The sequence below is a fragment of the Drosophila persimilis genome, unplaced genomic scaffold, assembly GCF_003286085.1.
Source record: "Drosophila persimilis strain 14011-0111.01,24,50 unplaced genomic scaffold, DperRS2 tig00000002-arrow-pilon, whole genome shotgun sequence".
Lineage (NCBI taxonomy): Eukaryota > Metazoa > Arthropoda > Insecta > Diptera > Drosophilidae > Drosophila > Drosophila persimilis.
This window is the reverse complement of record NW_020825289.1, coordinates 7,129,352-7,146,909: the sequence shown is the minus strand read 5'-3', so window position 1 is coordinate 7,146,909 and position 17,558 is coordinate 7,129,352. Positions and strand designations below refer to the sequence as shown.

The following is a 17,558-nucleotide window of genomic DNA, read 5'->3' as shown; positions in this document are numbered from 1 at the left end:
TTGGGCTCAAATCCATTAAATTCAATCACCTTTTGTTCGATTTTGCAAGCATACTCGTATTCTTCTCATCGGGCAATCTGCCGCCGTTGCATCGTCATCGTCGCCGTCACAGCGAGCAAAGTTCAATCGATCATTGTGTGTGCTGTCGATATTTAGCTGGCGATAGCGGGCCACAAATTATGGCAAACACTTTGTTAAATGTTGCTTGCTGCTCTGCACCGCTTGGCGGCATGAAATGCCGTCGTCTCCGTCTCGAACGTCGCTAATCATGGCAACTGCATCGCTGAAGTCGCGACTTGTGGCTCTGGATAAATTGAATTGTCTAGCATTGATTTTTTCCATTATACGAGTATGTACCTCTCTGTTGTTCCTTTCGTGCTGGGCTCATGGCTGGGGCAACATGGCGAATGAGTGATTTATAGTGCGCATACGACGCGTGGTCTGTGGTCGCCAGTTAATTTGAAAATAATACAGCCCGCAGATCAAGCAATCGAGCACTCGAGCAGTCGAGAGTGTTGCCAAATTGCCAAAAGAGAATTAATTCCACAAAATGCCTGCACTTTACTGCGATTTTGGGGCTGTGCGACGGCTGCGCGAGGCGATAATTAGAGTCCCTGTCAAGAGAACACATGGCACATGGCACACCTCACTAGCGGACGGGGGGTTTTCCGGTTCTCCTCGGAGTTGGAATTGGAGTTGGAGTGTTGCTCTAATTGAAGTCAGCTTTTGGCGGACAGAGTCTACAGGCGGTGCAGGTGATCTCTGTTCGGTTCGACGAAATGCAAGCGCTGGCTGCCCTTTGCTCTATTTTCAGCACGCCAAAACTTTCAAAATGCAAATTAGGCACGTTCCTTCGTTCGGTGAACGGCATTTGAACCCACTCTGGACCCTGGACTATGGTACAAAGCGAAGCTCTCCTCTCCACCAACGACAAGCCCATTTACAAGCCATTGCCAGACAGCCAGCCAGCCGAAGTTGAAAACTTTGCCACAAATTGTGTCAATATTTGTCTCGTGCTGAATGCCGGGATACTGGATAACTGGATGCTGCTGCTGCTGCCGCTGCAACAAATCGTGCCGCAAAGGTCTCCTCCGGTGTCAAGCAAAGCCACCAAAATGAAATCTAAACAAAAACGACATACAGGAAAAAAAACAAATAACAAACCCACCGAAAAACATGACAGGCCATAGAAATTATTGAACACGGACAGGGGGGAGCACTGGGACACAGTGTGGCCAGATTTATAGAGAATTGAAACCACACAAATATATACCTACGGATATATCGATCCACTGATCGTGCCACAACCTGAACCGCCGAATGTGTGGCTCTGAGTTATCTAATGCTCGAAATTGGGTGCGATGCCCAAACAGTGACTGCAAAAACTATGCGCTATGCGCTCCATGCGCTAATGAACCGCACGGCGTTCATCTATCAATGTCAGTGGCCAAAAGAATGGACCTTTTGTCCCGCCTGCCGAGATACATTTCGATATTCAATTTGATTGGCTTTTACCGCCACAATCAGAACAAAGAACTCCACAACTGGGCGGGAGTGTGGACTGGTGTGGATTGGTGGTGCACGGTGGTGGTGGTGCTGCTGCTGCTGCCCACACGCCAAAGGAGCAAAAGCATAAATTGTTGCCACAGTTGACACATTTCTGCGGGGCCACCGTTCAGGTGGCGGCAGCTCTCAATTGGCGTTTAGCGTTTCGGCGATTGGCAATTGGATCCAAGTCGGGTTTAGTGGGTCGAAAGCGAAAGTCTCTGCTCAGTGATCGGTATGGCCTGGTCTGTGTGTTTCATAATCCAATTAAGCATTAGACGACAGCTGATTGACGGCCCCACAGGCCACAGGCCTGGCTCTGCTCTGCCTCAAAGGAAGCAGCTCATTAGATCACCAGATCATTGAGCCCCGAGAGCTTGAGCGGCTCGGCTACCGGGCCACGCACTCCATTGAAAGTTAATTGGATTCGATAAGGTCAAGAACAATGGCCCAAAGAGGGCGATGGCGCACCCAGACGATTAGCCCACTGAACCGAGATCCACTCAAAGCTCAACGCTTGATGGATCGAACGGTCCTTGGACTTGTTTAGACTAGACTACGAGATTCTTGCACTCACCCCTTCTGCTGATGGCTCTCCGGATTGCTGGCGCTGACAATGTCATTGGTCGTGGGCCGGGCACGCGGCATCAGTGGCGGCGGCACCTGAGGCGCCACAATAACATTTTCGAGGATGGGCTGCTGCGGTGGCGTGTGATGCGGACGCTTGCGATTGTTAGTGGGCAGATTGGCGGATCCATTCGCGAGATGTTTGTGCTGCAATCAGAAAACAGAAATCAGAAATTACAATTCTATTGTCGCACTCAGTAATCGGTAGTCGAGTGTCAAGCTCCCACCTGCAAGCTCGTTGGCTTCTTGGGCACAAGAGGAGGAACCTTGGCTGCTGGAACTATTGGGGCTGTGGCTGCGACTGCGACTGCGACTGTGGCTGGTGGCGGCGCGTAGGCCGAGCGACGCGTGGATGCCTCAGCGAAGCTGTTGCGTCGATTGGGCGATGGCGGTGGGCGTGGCTGGAGCACTTCCGGCGGCGGTGGCGGTGGCAGTGGCTCGTCAAAGGTGTAGCTGGTGTCTAGCTCTGGCCCGAGAGGCGGCGGTGGCAGATCCGGCGAGGGCACACGCAGATTCGGATGCTTGGGCGGACGCTCGGGCGCCTGCGGCTGGTACGCGGCCTGTCGGTGCTGCTGCGGATGGTGCTGCTGGTGGGCCAGGGCCGCTGCCTGTTTCAGGAGCAGTTTGTCCCGCATTGGGGCGTATTCCGTGGCCGAGGAAGTGCGTCGCGCAGGCATGGCCACGCGACCGCGAGGTGGCGGCGGAGGCGGCGGCATGCCACAGTCGTTGAAGGAGAGCTTCTCTGCACTGCTGATGTTCCGTATGCTGGGAGGAGGCACCTTCGCCTGGTGCAGCTCCCGGAACTCGGCATAGTCGGAGGCGGAGCTGGAGCGGCGCAACAGCGTGGGCAGCAGGGAGCGGGAGCGGGGCGGCGGCGGTGGCGGCGTGGGCGAGCTGCAACCACTCGACGACGAGGATCCCATCATGATGGGACTCATGTTGTTCGGCAGCGACTTGCGCTCCACATGCAGCGCCTGATAGGACTGGGAGTGGGGGCGCAGCAGCTGCTGCTCCTCCTTCTGCTGCAGCTGCTGGCGCTCCACGTACGACTGCACGGCGTTCTTCTGGAGGGCCTTTAAAGCGGGATTCGACAGGCGATGGGTCTTGCTGGGCTCCAGGTAGGCAAATTTCGGCGGTTCGATCATTTGGCTGCGCTCAAAGTCGTTGATTCTCTCGGCCACCGAGTGCCAGGTGGGCTGGACAGCCGCTCCCGCTGGCGTTATCACAGGTAGTCTGCAAGAAAACAATGAGAGAGAGATTAGCTTCAAGCACTGGATCTGCTGGACATCTACTCACTTGGCGGACTTGTGCAGGCCGGAGCTGAACTGCGGCTTGGGATGCTGCACGTACTGCGAGGTGTTGCTGTGGACAGGCTCCGTGTAGGTGCTGACCGGGAACAGGCGATGGTTGCTGCGATACGAGTCGTTGGCGCCGGCCGCCGACTGCTCCCCCACATTGGGTGCACTGCAGCTGAGGACGTCTGACTTGATCAGCGGCTGCTTGCCGGCCTTACTGGACGGCAGCAGCGGCTGGGGCTGTGTCTGGGATTGGGGCTCACTGCTGGATATGGTCATCGAAATGCTGGACTTGTGCTGCTGGCCGGCGCGCCCCAAGTGGTGCTGGTGGTGATGGTGCTGCTGCTGGAGATCGCCTGTGGAGTGGGATTGGCCCATCAGCGAGCGAGGCTTATCCGTGGGCGACTCCAGTTCGGGCAAGGAACTTTGTGTGCTCATCCGGGGCTGCTGGTGGAAGTGGTGCAGGGCCATGGACGTGTGCACGGGCGGATAGCTGGGACTGTGGCGATGCTGGACGCGCAGCGGTTGCATTGCCATCGAACTGCTGCTGCTGCTGCTGCAGCTGCTACCGTCCTCAGAGGCCTGTGTGGCATGCAGGACGTGCTGCGAGGAGCAGCTCTCTGTGGGGGAGGAGGAGGTCATCGTCGTCGCCGTCGCCGTCACCGTCACCGTCGTCGTTGGGGGATCACTGTCGTGCAGGTAGAGCACGCTCTCGCTGTGGTGTCGCTTCGGGGTCGGCACCCGGGAGCTGTGGACAATCAGCTGCGAGGAGGAAACTGCAGGAAACAAAGAACAAAGGGAGAATGTTTGGTCGTTTTCGGTTTTTCGGTTAGGGCGTGTTTCTCAGGAGTAAAAGTGGGTCGACAGACAATGAGCCAAGGTCGTGTATGTGAGTGAGTGGGCTGTGGTTGTGGCTGTGGCTGCGGCTGCCAGTCGCCCAAAAGTTTCGGCAATTGTCCAAGAAGCCTTCTCTTATTACAAATTCGACGTTGACTCCGAATGCCGCCCTAGGGATCGCCATAAAGATCGAAATTTACAGAGTTTAATGATATTTTTTATGATAATTCTGCAATTGATTGTCATTTTATACCAATAATGGTGATATTTTCGAAAGTAAATGTTTTCAAGTATTTGTAAGATAATTCCATTGGAAATTCCAGTTGATGATCGATATTTAAGTGAAATCGATCCATAATTGTAGGAAAGTAAATTCCCCATGGAATCGATAGTTAATTGATGAACAATAAATATTTCCATATAATATTTGTCGAATGATCAATATTAAACTTCGATCGATTCTAAAATCGATATTCTACATGGATATGGCTATGGCTCTCTCTCTCTCGATTGTTTTCCCCTTTCTTTGGGACACTTACCCGATTCCGCAATGGCACTGTAGCCCGTGGCATGACTCGCCTCGGATATATCGCTCATGGAGCCCAACCATTTCAGGGTTTCCGTGGATGAAGTGCTCTCGGAGCTGTTGTTATTGCTGTTCCCATTGCTGGTGCTGCTGCCGATGATGTTGTTGCTGTTGCTGTTGCTATTGGAGCTGGCTGTCGAGGCGGAAGAGGAGGAGTTGCCATGGGAATGGCTATGGGAATGGGAATGGGAATGTGAGTGGGAGTGGGAGTGATGGGAGCCAGGTCCATTGCTGCTGGCACCGCTGCTGCTGCTGCTGCTGCATTGGCGTGCCATCAGCGGTATGGGCGAGGGTGCCACCGAGTTGCTGCAGACCGACGAGAGATCGTTCTCAGACCAGTGATGTGACTGCCGCGACAGCAGATCGCTCTCCTGACGTAATCTGCAAAAATGGAAGAAATGAAAGAATGAAGGAAGGGTTTTGGGGCTTTCGAGTGGGGTTTGGCATTTTGGCAAATCATTGCGTGCTACAGAAATTTCTGTTTCTGTTTCTGGTTTCTGGTTTCTCGCTTTTCGCATGGTCGCCAAGTAATTACTTGAGTTTCTGGCCTAGCCTTCACAAATTCAGCATGTCGATAGAGCCATAGAGAGAGACGCGGCTCCAGCGCTACACTTTGGGGCAAGTTCAGGCCTCAGTCGCAGACGGAGACGGAGCCACTTGAGTCGCGGCTGAAAGACCTTGAAAGCCAAGAGCTTAAGCACTGGTCGTCGTTTTCGGTTTTATTTCTCTCTCTTTCATGTGTTATGGCGTTACCAAGAATTTTTAATGGCCTTTTTTTAGTAGACGAATAAAATTCATAATTGTCGCCGCACGGAAACGTGTTTGCAGTGCACTACCCTGCCCCAGAGAAGCTCCTCCTTCTGCCCCCATGGGGGGCCCCCTGCAACAACTCACTTGTCCAAGAATGGCGTGGCCGATGTGGAATCCGAGCTGGAGACATAGCTGTGATAGCCCTCGGATTGGGCGTACGAGGCCTGCTTCTGGTGATGGAATGCCGTCTGGTCGTAGTACTGCGACGAGGATCGTATGTTGTACTCCTCCAGTCCCGCTTGGGTCAAGCCGCACTGATCCATCTGCTGCTGCTGCTGCTGTTGCGGATGGAGATGGTGGTGCTGCTGCTGTTGCTGGTGGTGCTGGTGGTGGTGGTGGTCCTGCAAAGATCAGACGATAGACAATGGAGAGTGAAATCGTTTGTTGCATAATGAACCGAATGCCGCATAATAATACTCGACAAAATTTCAAACATTAAAATGGTTTAATCATTAGTTATGTGACCATCGACCATCGGACTGGCCGAAAAGCTCACATTTGCAAATGATCCCCGGCCATAATTACGGGAGCCCCACAAAAATCAACAATAACTAGAGTCCCCTGCTGCCCCCTTTTGCCCCCTGTGTTCATTAGATAATTAAGTGAAAATTATTGCAGTCCAGGCCCGCGCAGATGGTCGATGCAATTGGCAATCTCCCGCCAGCGAGCAAACAAATTTTGAAGTGCAACCGAAAAGCCGAAAACCTCCGCTTGCGATGTTGTGGCAACCGTCCACGTGGGTGGATGAAAGGGGTGAGGCGGATACTCGCAAACCGTCAGCGAATCGGAGCGTCCATAATAAGCCGGATTAAGTAATGCTGTGTGCATCGAACGAATGGATGGATGGAGTCATAGCTCTCGTACGATACAAGCAGAGCCACACGGCACACAGAGGCGCACAGGCACACGGCACACAGAGGCGCACAGGCACACGGGCACACGGACACACGGACACAGGGCTGGATGGCAGTGGCTCGACGGCTCGAGGCAGTGATTCATGCGGCGATACGGTGATCCAAGTAATCAGTGAATGGAGTGGTAACTTGCGAACATATAATATTCACTCGACACAGTAACAAATAGCGAGTGAAATCACAATCACAGTGATTGGGAGGAGGAGATCTTAAGCAAACAACAATCAGAAATCACAGATGGATCAAATGGAAGTATTACCTGGTATGGTGGAAAGAGTTATACCATAAATGAGATTTGGCAAAGGTAAAAATCGCAAAAAAGATCAGAATTTGTGGAAATCTGGAGGTAAAACTATTCTAAAGTTTACTTATTCATATTCAATCACAGATTTGCGATCAAAAGTTCAACAATTATTATAGTAATGAATGGATAAATATTCATATTCAGAATGTTGCGATATACATAGATTATCATATAATCCACTCAGATCATGGCAGTAACATCAGTGCTTGTGGTAATTGTTCTGCAATTTGTATCATTTCTGAATGGAAAGCTATCGTCCATCTCTTGAGATCAGAAGGCTTTATAAATTTGCGCGTCATGTACGCCACATGCATTTTGTTTTTTCAAAAATTTGCGGATATTTGCGGGACGTTTCAAAATCCGTGATGATTCAAAAACAACAATAATTGCTGATTGATGGGCAACATTTATATTCATTCGTACCATAAAATAAATGGATACTGACCATCTTCTATTAATTTATGGATTCATAAATGTTTATATGACATACGGTGACTGGTTCAGTGATCACAGTAGCCCCATCTTCGAGTGCCAGCATTACATGCACATCCATTCATCCATTCAATTTGTTTGCCATCCCTAGGCAAAGCTCACGCGTCGTATACTTAACAATTTGATGCCTGCGCTTGCGCTTGCGCTTTTGCGCTTACGAGAGTGTGTCTCATAAACCAAATCGAATTGTAAATACTCATGAATACTCGTACGAATACACACACACAGACAGAGAGAGAAATAACGAAACGAGCAAGACCAAGCCTCTAAGCCACTTGACAGACTTTTGGCTTGAAGTCTCTCGATTGCATTGAGATTGGGGGTTTGGGGATTGTATTTTTGTATCTTTTTTTGTTATCGTTGATTTTATTTCTGTATTTTAATACCCAGGTACGTGGGCAGCAGCTGCTGTTGATTGTCTCTTTGACTTTGGCGCCACAAAGGCGAAAATAAATCAGAAAATCATAAATATATATAATAATAATAATGCTCAGAATAATGGCAAAGAATCATATGACTGACAGTTGCCAGTCAGTCAGTCAGTCAGTCAGTCAGTCAGTCAGACAAATAGACAGACAGTCGGAGTCAGATATATGCAATAGAATATCATTTTCTGGGTCAACTACTTAGCTCTGAAGCCGAAAAGTTCTCGAGCATTGGGAGCCCCGGGGGCGCATCGCCAAAGAATTTTAATGATTTATGCTGCCACTCTCCTCCTTCGAATGTTCCCAAGACTCAGGGCCCAGAAACCGAAACCAAAGACTCTCCATGGTTCCAAGTAGAGTCATTTATTCATTGATTCACTCACTCACTCACTCGTTGGGTCGATCGTCGTGCAGTTTCTTCATTTCATTTCATTTTGGGTCTTTTTTTCTGGCTTCTACGACCAATTGCCGCAATTATTTTGTCTCTCTAACACGGAATTTAAATCAGCAACTGTCCCAGGGGGCACAGCTATTTTTTTTTTTTTTTGGGCCCTTTACTTTGGATGCACTGGGTGCCCGTTCCTTCAGCCGAGTGAAACCTTTTTCTAGGCCTCCGCTAACCCCATAATTATCGGCCAGAGCCAGAGCCACAGCCACAGCCACAGCCACAGCTGTGTGTGCCTGGCCCATGTGAAATGGCTCTGGATGAGCAGCCAAAGCCATAGCACAGCCATAGCAAAAGCACAATAAATCAATTGCCCAGGCCATGGATGGCAGATGGAGATGAAGTTGGAGCTGGCGGTGGCGCTGGGGCTGGGGCTCTAGAGTATCTGGTGCAGTGGGTCAGTGGCTGGACACAGCTGGATTCGGATCGCGGCTTGGATTCTTAATGATACCTACCCAACTTGCCCCGGCGGCGGTATCAAACTTCCGTTCCAGCATTTTGGGCGCGTGTTGAATAAATCACTTGATAAATTGTGCCAAGTGCTGCAGCGCCTCGAGCAAAACTCTGCATATAATTGTCTGGGAATCGTTTTTTTCTTTCGTATGTGGAAATAGAAGAAACGTTGCCCCAGAAGTCAGCCTTTGGGGCAAGTAAAAGCGGAAGAAAATCCATGAAAAATCGTAGTTAAAAGTTATACATCGTTTCCCTGGAAATAGTTGTAGATTTTATACCCCCAAGCGAACGAAACGAATGGCGAAACTCAGTTCAAACATTAGCTTGGCCCCGCCGTCTGGCATTCATTAGATGGCGATGGCGATGACGTTGCCACTGACTCATGCTCATGCCACCCAAGAACGCCACATTCTCGTGCCGAGCGCGTGATAAGAGACAGCCAGACAGATAGACAGATAGAGGGAGAGAGGGAGAGAGACAACGAAGAGATACACGTGAGAGACAGACTGACAGCCGCCGCCCCCACAGATGCGCGGAATTCCCAAAACGAGAATGCAACGCGCTCGAGGTCTGATCTGATGATCGGCTTTCAGTTTTGGCCATTGGGGCCCCTCCATTGGGCTCATCAGTGATTCGTTTCGTGAGGAAAATTTGTACATTTTTCTCGTTTGGCTTTTGATTTTTTGATTTGCGTTTGCGTTTGCGTTTTCCATTGTCGCTGGCGTTTCTTTAATGGCCAACACGACTCGTTGACTCTGGAGACTCTTCGGGTATCCCTGGCCGCAGCAAACGGAAAAGAAATTGCCATCAAAATGCGAGCAGACGTGGCCAAGCATCAGCTTCAGCTCCAGCTTCAACCTTAGCTCTGAGCTTCAGCTTTCAGTCTCAGCCTCAGTCTCAGTCTCAACTTCAGTTTGGGGCTTTTGTTACTGTGGCGATCGTGCTGCGATTTGGATTTGAATTTGGCAATTGGCAAGAGCACGAACAAGAGTCGGACGAGGGGGTCCGCAGGCCCGCAGGCCGCGTGGGGCATTAGAATTGAATTGCAACAAAAAGAGGCCCAAAACCGAGAGTCCTGTGCGCCCCCTTCCCCAATCCCCCCCCCCCAGCACAGTCTTTTGCTTGCGTGCTATATTGGCCATTTATCGTCAAATTAAACGCATATCGCTGTCAATCTGCACCCAAATTGGACACAGTCACAAAACGGCAGTCAGGCGACGCGACGTCCAGGCCAAAACTGATTGCACAGTGGGACAAAATCAAAGATTTGGTGAAGGGAATATGCGAAACAGCCACAGCCAGGGGAGATTTGTGGCAGAGATTTGAGGAGAGTCCTAATAAAGTTTTAGCCTCGACTACACCTCATGTTTGAACCACTGTGGCATGGCCGGCAGCTTGAGCACTTATTTTTGGCCAGAGATTGCATTGCTTTTGGCTTCTTTTCGTTTCTGTGCGGCTTGTGAATCCAGGAAGATATGCTGACCCACCGTGGAGGTCTTCAAGAGATTCACACTTTCGCAACGAGACAGAGACAGAGACAGAGAGAGAGAGAGAGAGACTCCTTTCGCCAGCTGTCAAGTGGTCATCGGACATCGTCTGTCTGGCGGTGAATCCCTTTAAGTGGGCCACCGATGAAAGTGAATCTGCTGCGCACGCGCTTCATTAGTAATAATTTTTGGCATTTCTCGGGAGCGAAGGAGCGAACGAGCGATCGCCTCATTAGCGAGCGAATGAGTGAGTGTTTATGCAATGGGATCAGGATATACATATGCCAGGCCGAAGAGATATGGCTGCTGCTGCATCCTTGACCTCGATGGATGGCCTGGCTCCGGCTGCTGCCTCTTTGACGTTAATAACTTTGGCGAAAAAAACAACAAAGCAAAAACCCGGCCGGAGTGGCGAGAACTGGTAATGGTCATGGCACGGCAACTGGTATGCTGGTATCCACTGGTCTCCACTGGCCTGGCTCTCCTTTGGTCTGGTATGCCGTGTCTGTCTTTCGGCCTTTCGGTCTTTGGCTGTGGCGGTGGCTGTGGCTCTGGCTGTGGCATGCGGCAAGATTTATGGCCAGTGATAAGTTTCAGGCGTGCAGCAAATAAGAACGAACATGGCAACGCAGTTTTGTTTGTTTTTGGGGCCACTCAACCTCAACAGGCAGTACAGGCGGTACAGGCGGTACAGGCACACTCATGAGACCAGACCCCTTTGTGGGCACCAACTGGTTCTTGAAATGCGGGAGAATGCCAATTCCAGAACCCAAGAACTCCACACCAGAAGGTCATACGAATATGTATCTTTAGCTGATGCAACGGAGCGTAACTTGATTTCCATTTCTTGGACTTCAATTCACTTTCACACATGTTGCAAAAAGTGGAAAATACTTGCCATAATTAGGCAGAGACCGAGAGAGAGAGACCCTTAATTAGCCAAGCCCCAGTGGCTTGCCACGCATGCCACTGGACATGCCACAGAACCGAACACGCTTAATTAGAAAGCAGAAAACTCTTGTACTTTCGATTGTCGACGAGACACGAGGATCCTCCGCTCTCGCGATGACAGCACAGAAAACGGCAAATCATGTTTATTTTGGCCCAAAACAACAAAAAATTGCAACTGTATCGAAAGGGCAGCTGTCTATCTTGAGACGAGTCTGTCTGCCACTCCACCAGAGACGACTCTTGGGTCTGGATTCTTCTAAGTTGGCATTAAATTACGAAAAAGTCAAGAGAGAGAAGCCGAGTTTCAGTTCATTTGTGGTTCCATCAAGCAGCAGCCGGAGCAGCAGCACCAGTCGCTGGTCGAGTAAGCAGCAAGAATTTCAATGGACTCCAAAGCAACATTGTAGCCCCCTCCTGCCCTGTCCCTCCCCCCCAGGCCCCGCCACTTGTTTGCTTCCACTTTTGGCCAACAGCCGACGAATCTTGGTAATGGGAACGAGTCTCTTCTCTGGTCTTCTGTTGACCTCAAAATTGTTTCGTGGCTTGAATGTCGCTTTGTCTGCCGCTGCTGCTGCCGCTGCCGCTGCTGCTGGAGGAGAAACAAAAGTGAAATTTTCGGTGTTGCTCGTGTGGGGGGGTTCTAGTCGACAGAAATGAAATCGAAGAGACAGCTAGGTGAAGGAGAGCCAAACGGCCAACGGCCAACAGCAAAATAAATGCATTTTCACTTGGTTTGTTAATTAATTAAAGCAGCAGAAGCAGCAGCCACTGCTCTGGCTCACAAAGAAAAAGTTGATGCCCCTTGGCCAAAAAGTGCAGTGGAACATCTCTGGAACAATGGAATCTCCAGCTGGAAGATGAAGAAGTGTACGGGCGTACCATATGCACCTGTCGCCAGAGCAGATGGCAATTATTTGCTATAATTTGTTTCTTCTGCTTAAAAAATGCAAACCATCGGCAACAGTGGAAGCACCAGCAAAAGCCTCTCCTGAAGGCGGTTCGAGTTCAAAGACAAAGACACAAACAATTTAGCTGGAATCTGGCTAGAATTTAGCGCTGGCAGGCGGCATTGTTGCCGCTTTCTGTTGCCATTGCCGCTTCTGGACGGACGGACTCTTGGCATTAATTAATTGCAGAGCTGCTGCCTGCTGCCTGCTGCCTGCCGCAGAGAGAATTCTCTCCGTTTGTGGAGTGCGGAGTGCGGTGTGTGGGAAACAAGTTGGCCTGGGGGACGGCATGGATGGCAGGGGACGGCGTAGCTAGAGAACTAATGAGCGTTAACCGTCGAACAGAGCCGTGGCTGAAGTGGATCCAAGCTTCAACGTTCGACAGGCCATTGGTAATGAAAATGAATTAGAAGAAAATTCTCTGGAAAACGGATCAACGAAGTGGGGGATACTCTACGAGCAAGGGCTTAAGAAGGTATGAAAAGATCATTTAAAGATGGAATATCTTGTGCTAAAGGCTAATATATATACAAAGGGGACAGAGGGGAGAGAATTCCAATTGATGACAGGATCTAATGTCTGTAAGCAATATATCCACTAAAGATCTTAAAGCTGTATTCTCTGATCATCATGTTCTCATTGTTTCTGCAAATGATTCTCTTAAGAATTCTCTGAGTAATTTCCCCCTTTGGCTCTCCTACTTTTCACTCAATTAAAAGAGAACCTCTCTCTCTCTCTCTCTCTCTCTAGTTGAATTCTAGGAAGTGTATTAGCCATTTAGCAGATCGACCGACAGACCGACCGACCGCCTTTGCCGCCCCTAATTGCTTGGAATCTTAAGATCTCTTTTGGCGGAATATGCGATCATTTCCGCAGCTAAAAGGAAAGCAGCTCTGCCGCGGAAATGAACCACCGATTAGGGTGCCCCACTGATCAGTGGCCTAGGGCTTGGATTCAGCCTGAACTTCACACGAAACGAAACCATAATAATAATCCAAATATGTAACAACAAAACCGAGAAAAATAATATAAATACCATTGCAGCGTCAAGTGCTTTGGCTGATTTGACAGAAAACACAAAAAAAAACACAAAAAAAAACATAAGTGAGGCTGAATAAAAAGAAGAAAAAGAAACCCAAAGAGAAGAGATCTTTAAATCTTCAAGCCCCGAAAATATATACATATATATATGTATATTTCTTTGGAAATCTGCGCATTCATCTGAAAGAAGCAAAGAAGAGGCCGAAGAATGGACAGATTCCGAGAGTTAGAGGAGACGACCTTCGTCAAGCCCATTACCCACTGTCCGGCACTCGGTAATCACTATTCACTATTCAGTATCCACTATTCAGTATCCACTATTCAGTATCCACTATTCAGTATCCACTATTCACTATCCACTACTCAGTATTCAGTTGTGTGCGAGGGGGTGGGCGTGGCGTGGCCACAATTAATTCGATTGCAGCTATAAATAGCCACAAAAGAGATTGCAACGCCCAGCACCAGCGGCGGGAGATAGGTGCGTGGAATGTGGCCTAATCGATGCAAAAATATCTCAGAGACCGAACCCCAGAGACCCCGAAAACTAGTTCTAAGCCACACGAGAACGGCCGCTGCTCCATCAATGGGATGGGGGGCACGAGGAGAGTGGTACTGCTACGAGTGCGAGTGCGAGTACGAGAACCAGCTGGGGTTCTCGCATCTAATAACTGGAACTAAAGCGTGCGCTCCCCATCCCCATCTCCAGCCCCACACCGCCAGTAATTAGCGCTTTGTGTGTGTGGCAGCAGAGAGCCAGATGAAAGATGAAAGATGAAAAATGAAAAATAAAGCGGTACAAATGCTCCAGCTTCAGCGCTGGGAAGGAAGCGGTTCAATAACCCAACATCCATCGTATCCATCGATCGAGAGATCCATCCATTCATTCATCCATCCATCTATGTATCTATCGGCGGACGGATGGGCATTCTCTTTCGGTGTGCCCAGAGGCATGCTTTGATATTGTTTTGCAAAATTCAGGAAAAAATGATAACAATCGGCACATATGAAGATGGGGCCACAATTGGGAATACAGAGATGATTAATCAAGCCAGGCCCCCCCCCCTCCACCTCCGCCTCCGCCTCCGTCCCCGTGCGATCCATCGATTTCGATGATAAGGTCAATGCTGTTCCAATTCTCATCCAAGCCATCATCATCATCATCACCATCTCCACCATTTCGATCTATGAGCAGTCGTCTCCGATTCTTTCCTCTGTTCTGATCTGTTCTGTTCTGTAACCTCTTTTTTCCTTCTTATTGCTTTTCTCTCTGCTCTCGCTGTCTCTATCTGTTCTTTGTTCGTGCCACGCTCGGAGGCAACATTTAATTGATCGGATTCACTTTGATTGATCGGATCGTCGCTTGTGATAATGGTACCGTTAATTTGGTAAATTATTTTGCATTTTAACCGCAAAGCAATCCATTTCCCAAATGTGTGGCACTCGGGGGGGGAGCATCGCATCGAATGTGGCAAGATTACACAGCGATGGCCCTGGCCCGGCTCACAAATAATTCAGTTAAGGTTAATGGGTGACGGGTGACGGGGCATATCAAAAACCCAAGTAGAACCGTATGGGGTTCCGCTTATATTTGTGGATCTGCAGTGACAGAATGAGATCAGTGAAGGGCAGACCAGGTTGGAGCTTGAATTATTCTGGGAATCAAATCAAAAGAGCGAAAGGCTACCTGTGGGGGGTCCGTATTACTGGATCGATATTTGATCGATATATAAACGAATTATACAGTTTTCTAGTGAGACATTTATTATCTATAAGATTCATAGAATCTATTTTTATTTTTAATTCGAATTAGAGGAATTTGCCATTCAATCATCTACCATAAACTCCCTAACTCTATCAATTCCTGAATAGCTTTTAATCAACTAAGTTTAAGAAGAGTCTTAAGAGCTGAAAATACTTTATCTTTCTAACTTTAATAAATACCAATAAAAACTGTAATCATGATCTTAACAAATAAATGTCTTGACAGTTTCTTTGCTTTCTAATTAGTTTTTTAGAATTATCAACCTTTAGTCTTTGCGCTGCTTCATTCTGCCATAAACTTTCGTTATACGCCAGAAATCAGAGGGAGAGAGAGAGAAAAAGATGCTCATTCATACACTCATTGATTCATTCAGTCTGCATTCCGGATTGAGTGTCGGGTGGATTGGAAAACAACTTCACACGCAACATTCAACATTCAACATTCAGCATTCCTATGGCTTCGTTCATTCATTCATTGCCAGTCGTTCAATTAATAAACTCGAATCCTTCTCCTCCTCCACAGCCCAGAGCTCAGAGGAGTACGGATCTGCGGATTCCCCCAACGATGATGATGATGTTGCTGTTGATCCACAAAAATCTTAACCCAAAAACCAAACAAAGAAAAACGAAAACAAAAAAATACATCAAACCGTTTGGAGATATCGGTTCATATCGAAAACGAAACCTTTTTTTGGATGCAAGCAGGCTGGATGATGCTCCATGGAAATGGAGGTCAGAGCCATAATTCAATTAGGAACCTGCACGGAGTGATGCACCATCGTATCGGCCATTCAAATTGAATTCCCATTCCCGGATCCCGGGTAGTAGTGCGTGGGTTTTCGGGGCATTTCATTTCATTTCATTTCGTTTTGGTTGTTTGCTTTAGCCTTCACTTTTGTTTCATTTTCAGGCCCAAACCCCAGCCACAGCCACAGCCACAGCCAAAACCACAACGACGGGGAGGCGGTGGCGTTCGGTGAGTCACAGACATTGGCTCTCGTGCGATTGGAATTCTGCGCGCTTTTGAGGATTTATTAACAAGAATAATAAAACAAGAAGAAAATAAAAAGACAAACCGGTTAAGAGAGAGAGAGAGAGAGACCTTACCTGTATGATGGAGCCGGCTATCGATGCGGAACTGAAGCTGGCATTGCTTTTGTTGCTGTTGCTGTTGGTTGTGGCATCTCTCCGGGACTGCGGATCCTTGCCACCGATGCCAGCGGACTTGAGCAGCAGCTTGGAGACCACCGAAATCTTATTGTTATTCTCCAACTGCTGCGGGAGACTGATGCCGTTCACGTTTCCGCTGCTGCTCAGATCCGTCGTGCTGCTGGAGGAGCACGAGGAGGAGGCGGACGACGAGGATGAGGAGCTGACCGCCAGACGGTTTCCATTTTCTTTGTGATTTCGCATTTTCATTCGCTGATGAGAGTTTTTCTTTTGCGTTCGCTTGTTGTTTGTGTTTCCTTTATCCTTTTTCCTTTGAAGCTTTTGTGTGGCTGATTTTGTGGCACGCTTAGAGCTGCTTGATTCTCATTGCCATTCCGCTTGTACGGCCACCACTGTGGATGGATGAGGGAGGAAGGGGACTCATAAGATGATGTAAGCGAATCTTTGGAATTATTTTAATTTTCGTTTGGTCTCTGGCGACATATCTGTCGCTCGCCTCCTGCTGCCCCTCTCTCTCTCTCTCTCCATCTCTGTCTGTCTGTGTTATCGCGGAGTCCGGTCTGTGGCGCATCTTTTGGAATGCAATGCAGCCAAACCAGAAAACACGGAGACGGAGATAGAGATGGAGACGGAGACCACATAGATGGATGGACAGAGAAAGAGCGACAGATACACAGGGAGAGAAACAGTGTGAGAGAGAGAGAGAGAGAGAGATACACATGAGAAATTGAATCGATTTCTGTGAACGACTGACCGCTGGCCGTCTGTCCGTAAATATTTGTCGAGTTATTTGGGTTTTTGTGTAATAAGTGGAGAGCATTATGTGTTGTATGGTATGTGTGCTACAAAATATACATACAACAAAAAAGAAGGAAAAAAAGTGAACCAGGTTTGCATAACATTGACCCATGAAACGAGCGGAGAGGCAACACAAGTGGCGACTGGGAGGCGGCAGCCAAGTCGGAGCAGGAGGAGGGTCGGCCGGTCGGTCCGTTGGTCGGCCGTCCGTCTAAGCCAATAAACAAGTTTTGTTGTTGCCCAGCATTTGCGCCCAATTGCGATTTGGCGACTGCATTTCATCGTCTCCGAATGGCCCACGCAGTTGTCTGTGTATCTCTGCCTCTCTTTGAAATGTCATCGTTTTCTGTATGGTTTCTATGCAAATTTATGTCCATTAACGCCACCAGAGACTGCCACCAGCAGCAGCAGCTGCCACTTCTGGGGCCCGTAAACCTCAAGTGTTTAATGCATAATTATGAGGCCCAAAGAACTGGAACTTGAATTGAAATTGGAACCCCAGCCGCCTGCCTCCCTGCCTGTCAAAGGAACGCAGCATCGACTGGGGCTTCTCCTGCTGCTGCTTGGAGCTAGAGCTTGTCCTAGGAGAAAAACTGGATTCTTGTTGCCTGTTGACAAACCCAGACACAGACACAGACACAGACCGGGAAGCAGCAGCAGCAACGACACA

General features: G+C 48.8%; 1 protein-coding gene across 1 annotated transcript in view; it reads right to left on the bottom strand.

Annotated features, from left to right (window-relative positions):
* Positions 1 to 17,558, bottom strand: part of LOC6590001 (protein Shroom) — a 45,474-nt gene that overhangs the window by 22,223 nt on the left and 5,693 nt on the right. Inside the window, exons 2-7 of the mRNA XM_002016015.2 lie at positions 16,028 to 16,482; positions 5,785 to 6,041; positions 4,844 to 5,271; positions 3,469 to 4,243; positions 2,400 to 3,405; positions 2,123 to 2,319 (exon numbers count right to left, since the gene is read on the bottom strand). Of these exons, the coding sequence (XP_002016051.2) occupies positions 2,123 to 2,319; positions 2,400 to 3,405; positions 3,469 to 4,243; positions 4,844 to 5,271; positions 5,785 to 6,041; positions 16,028 to 16,339 (2,975 nt within the window). The 5' untranslated portion in view covers positions 16,340 to 16,482. The remainder of the gene's footprint in view (positions 1 to 2,122; positions 2,320 to 2,399; positions 3,406 to 3,468; positions 4,244 to 4,843; positions 5,272 to 5,784; positions 6,042 to 16,027; positions 16,483 to 17,558) is intronic.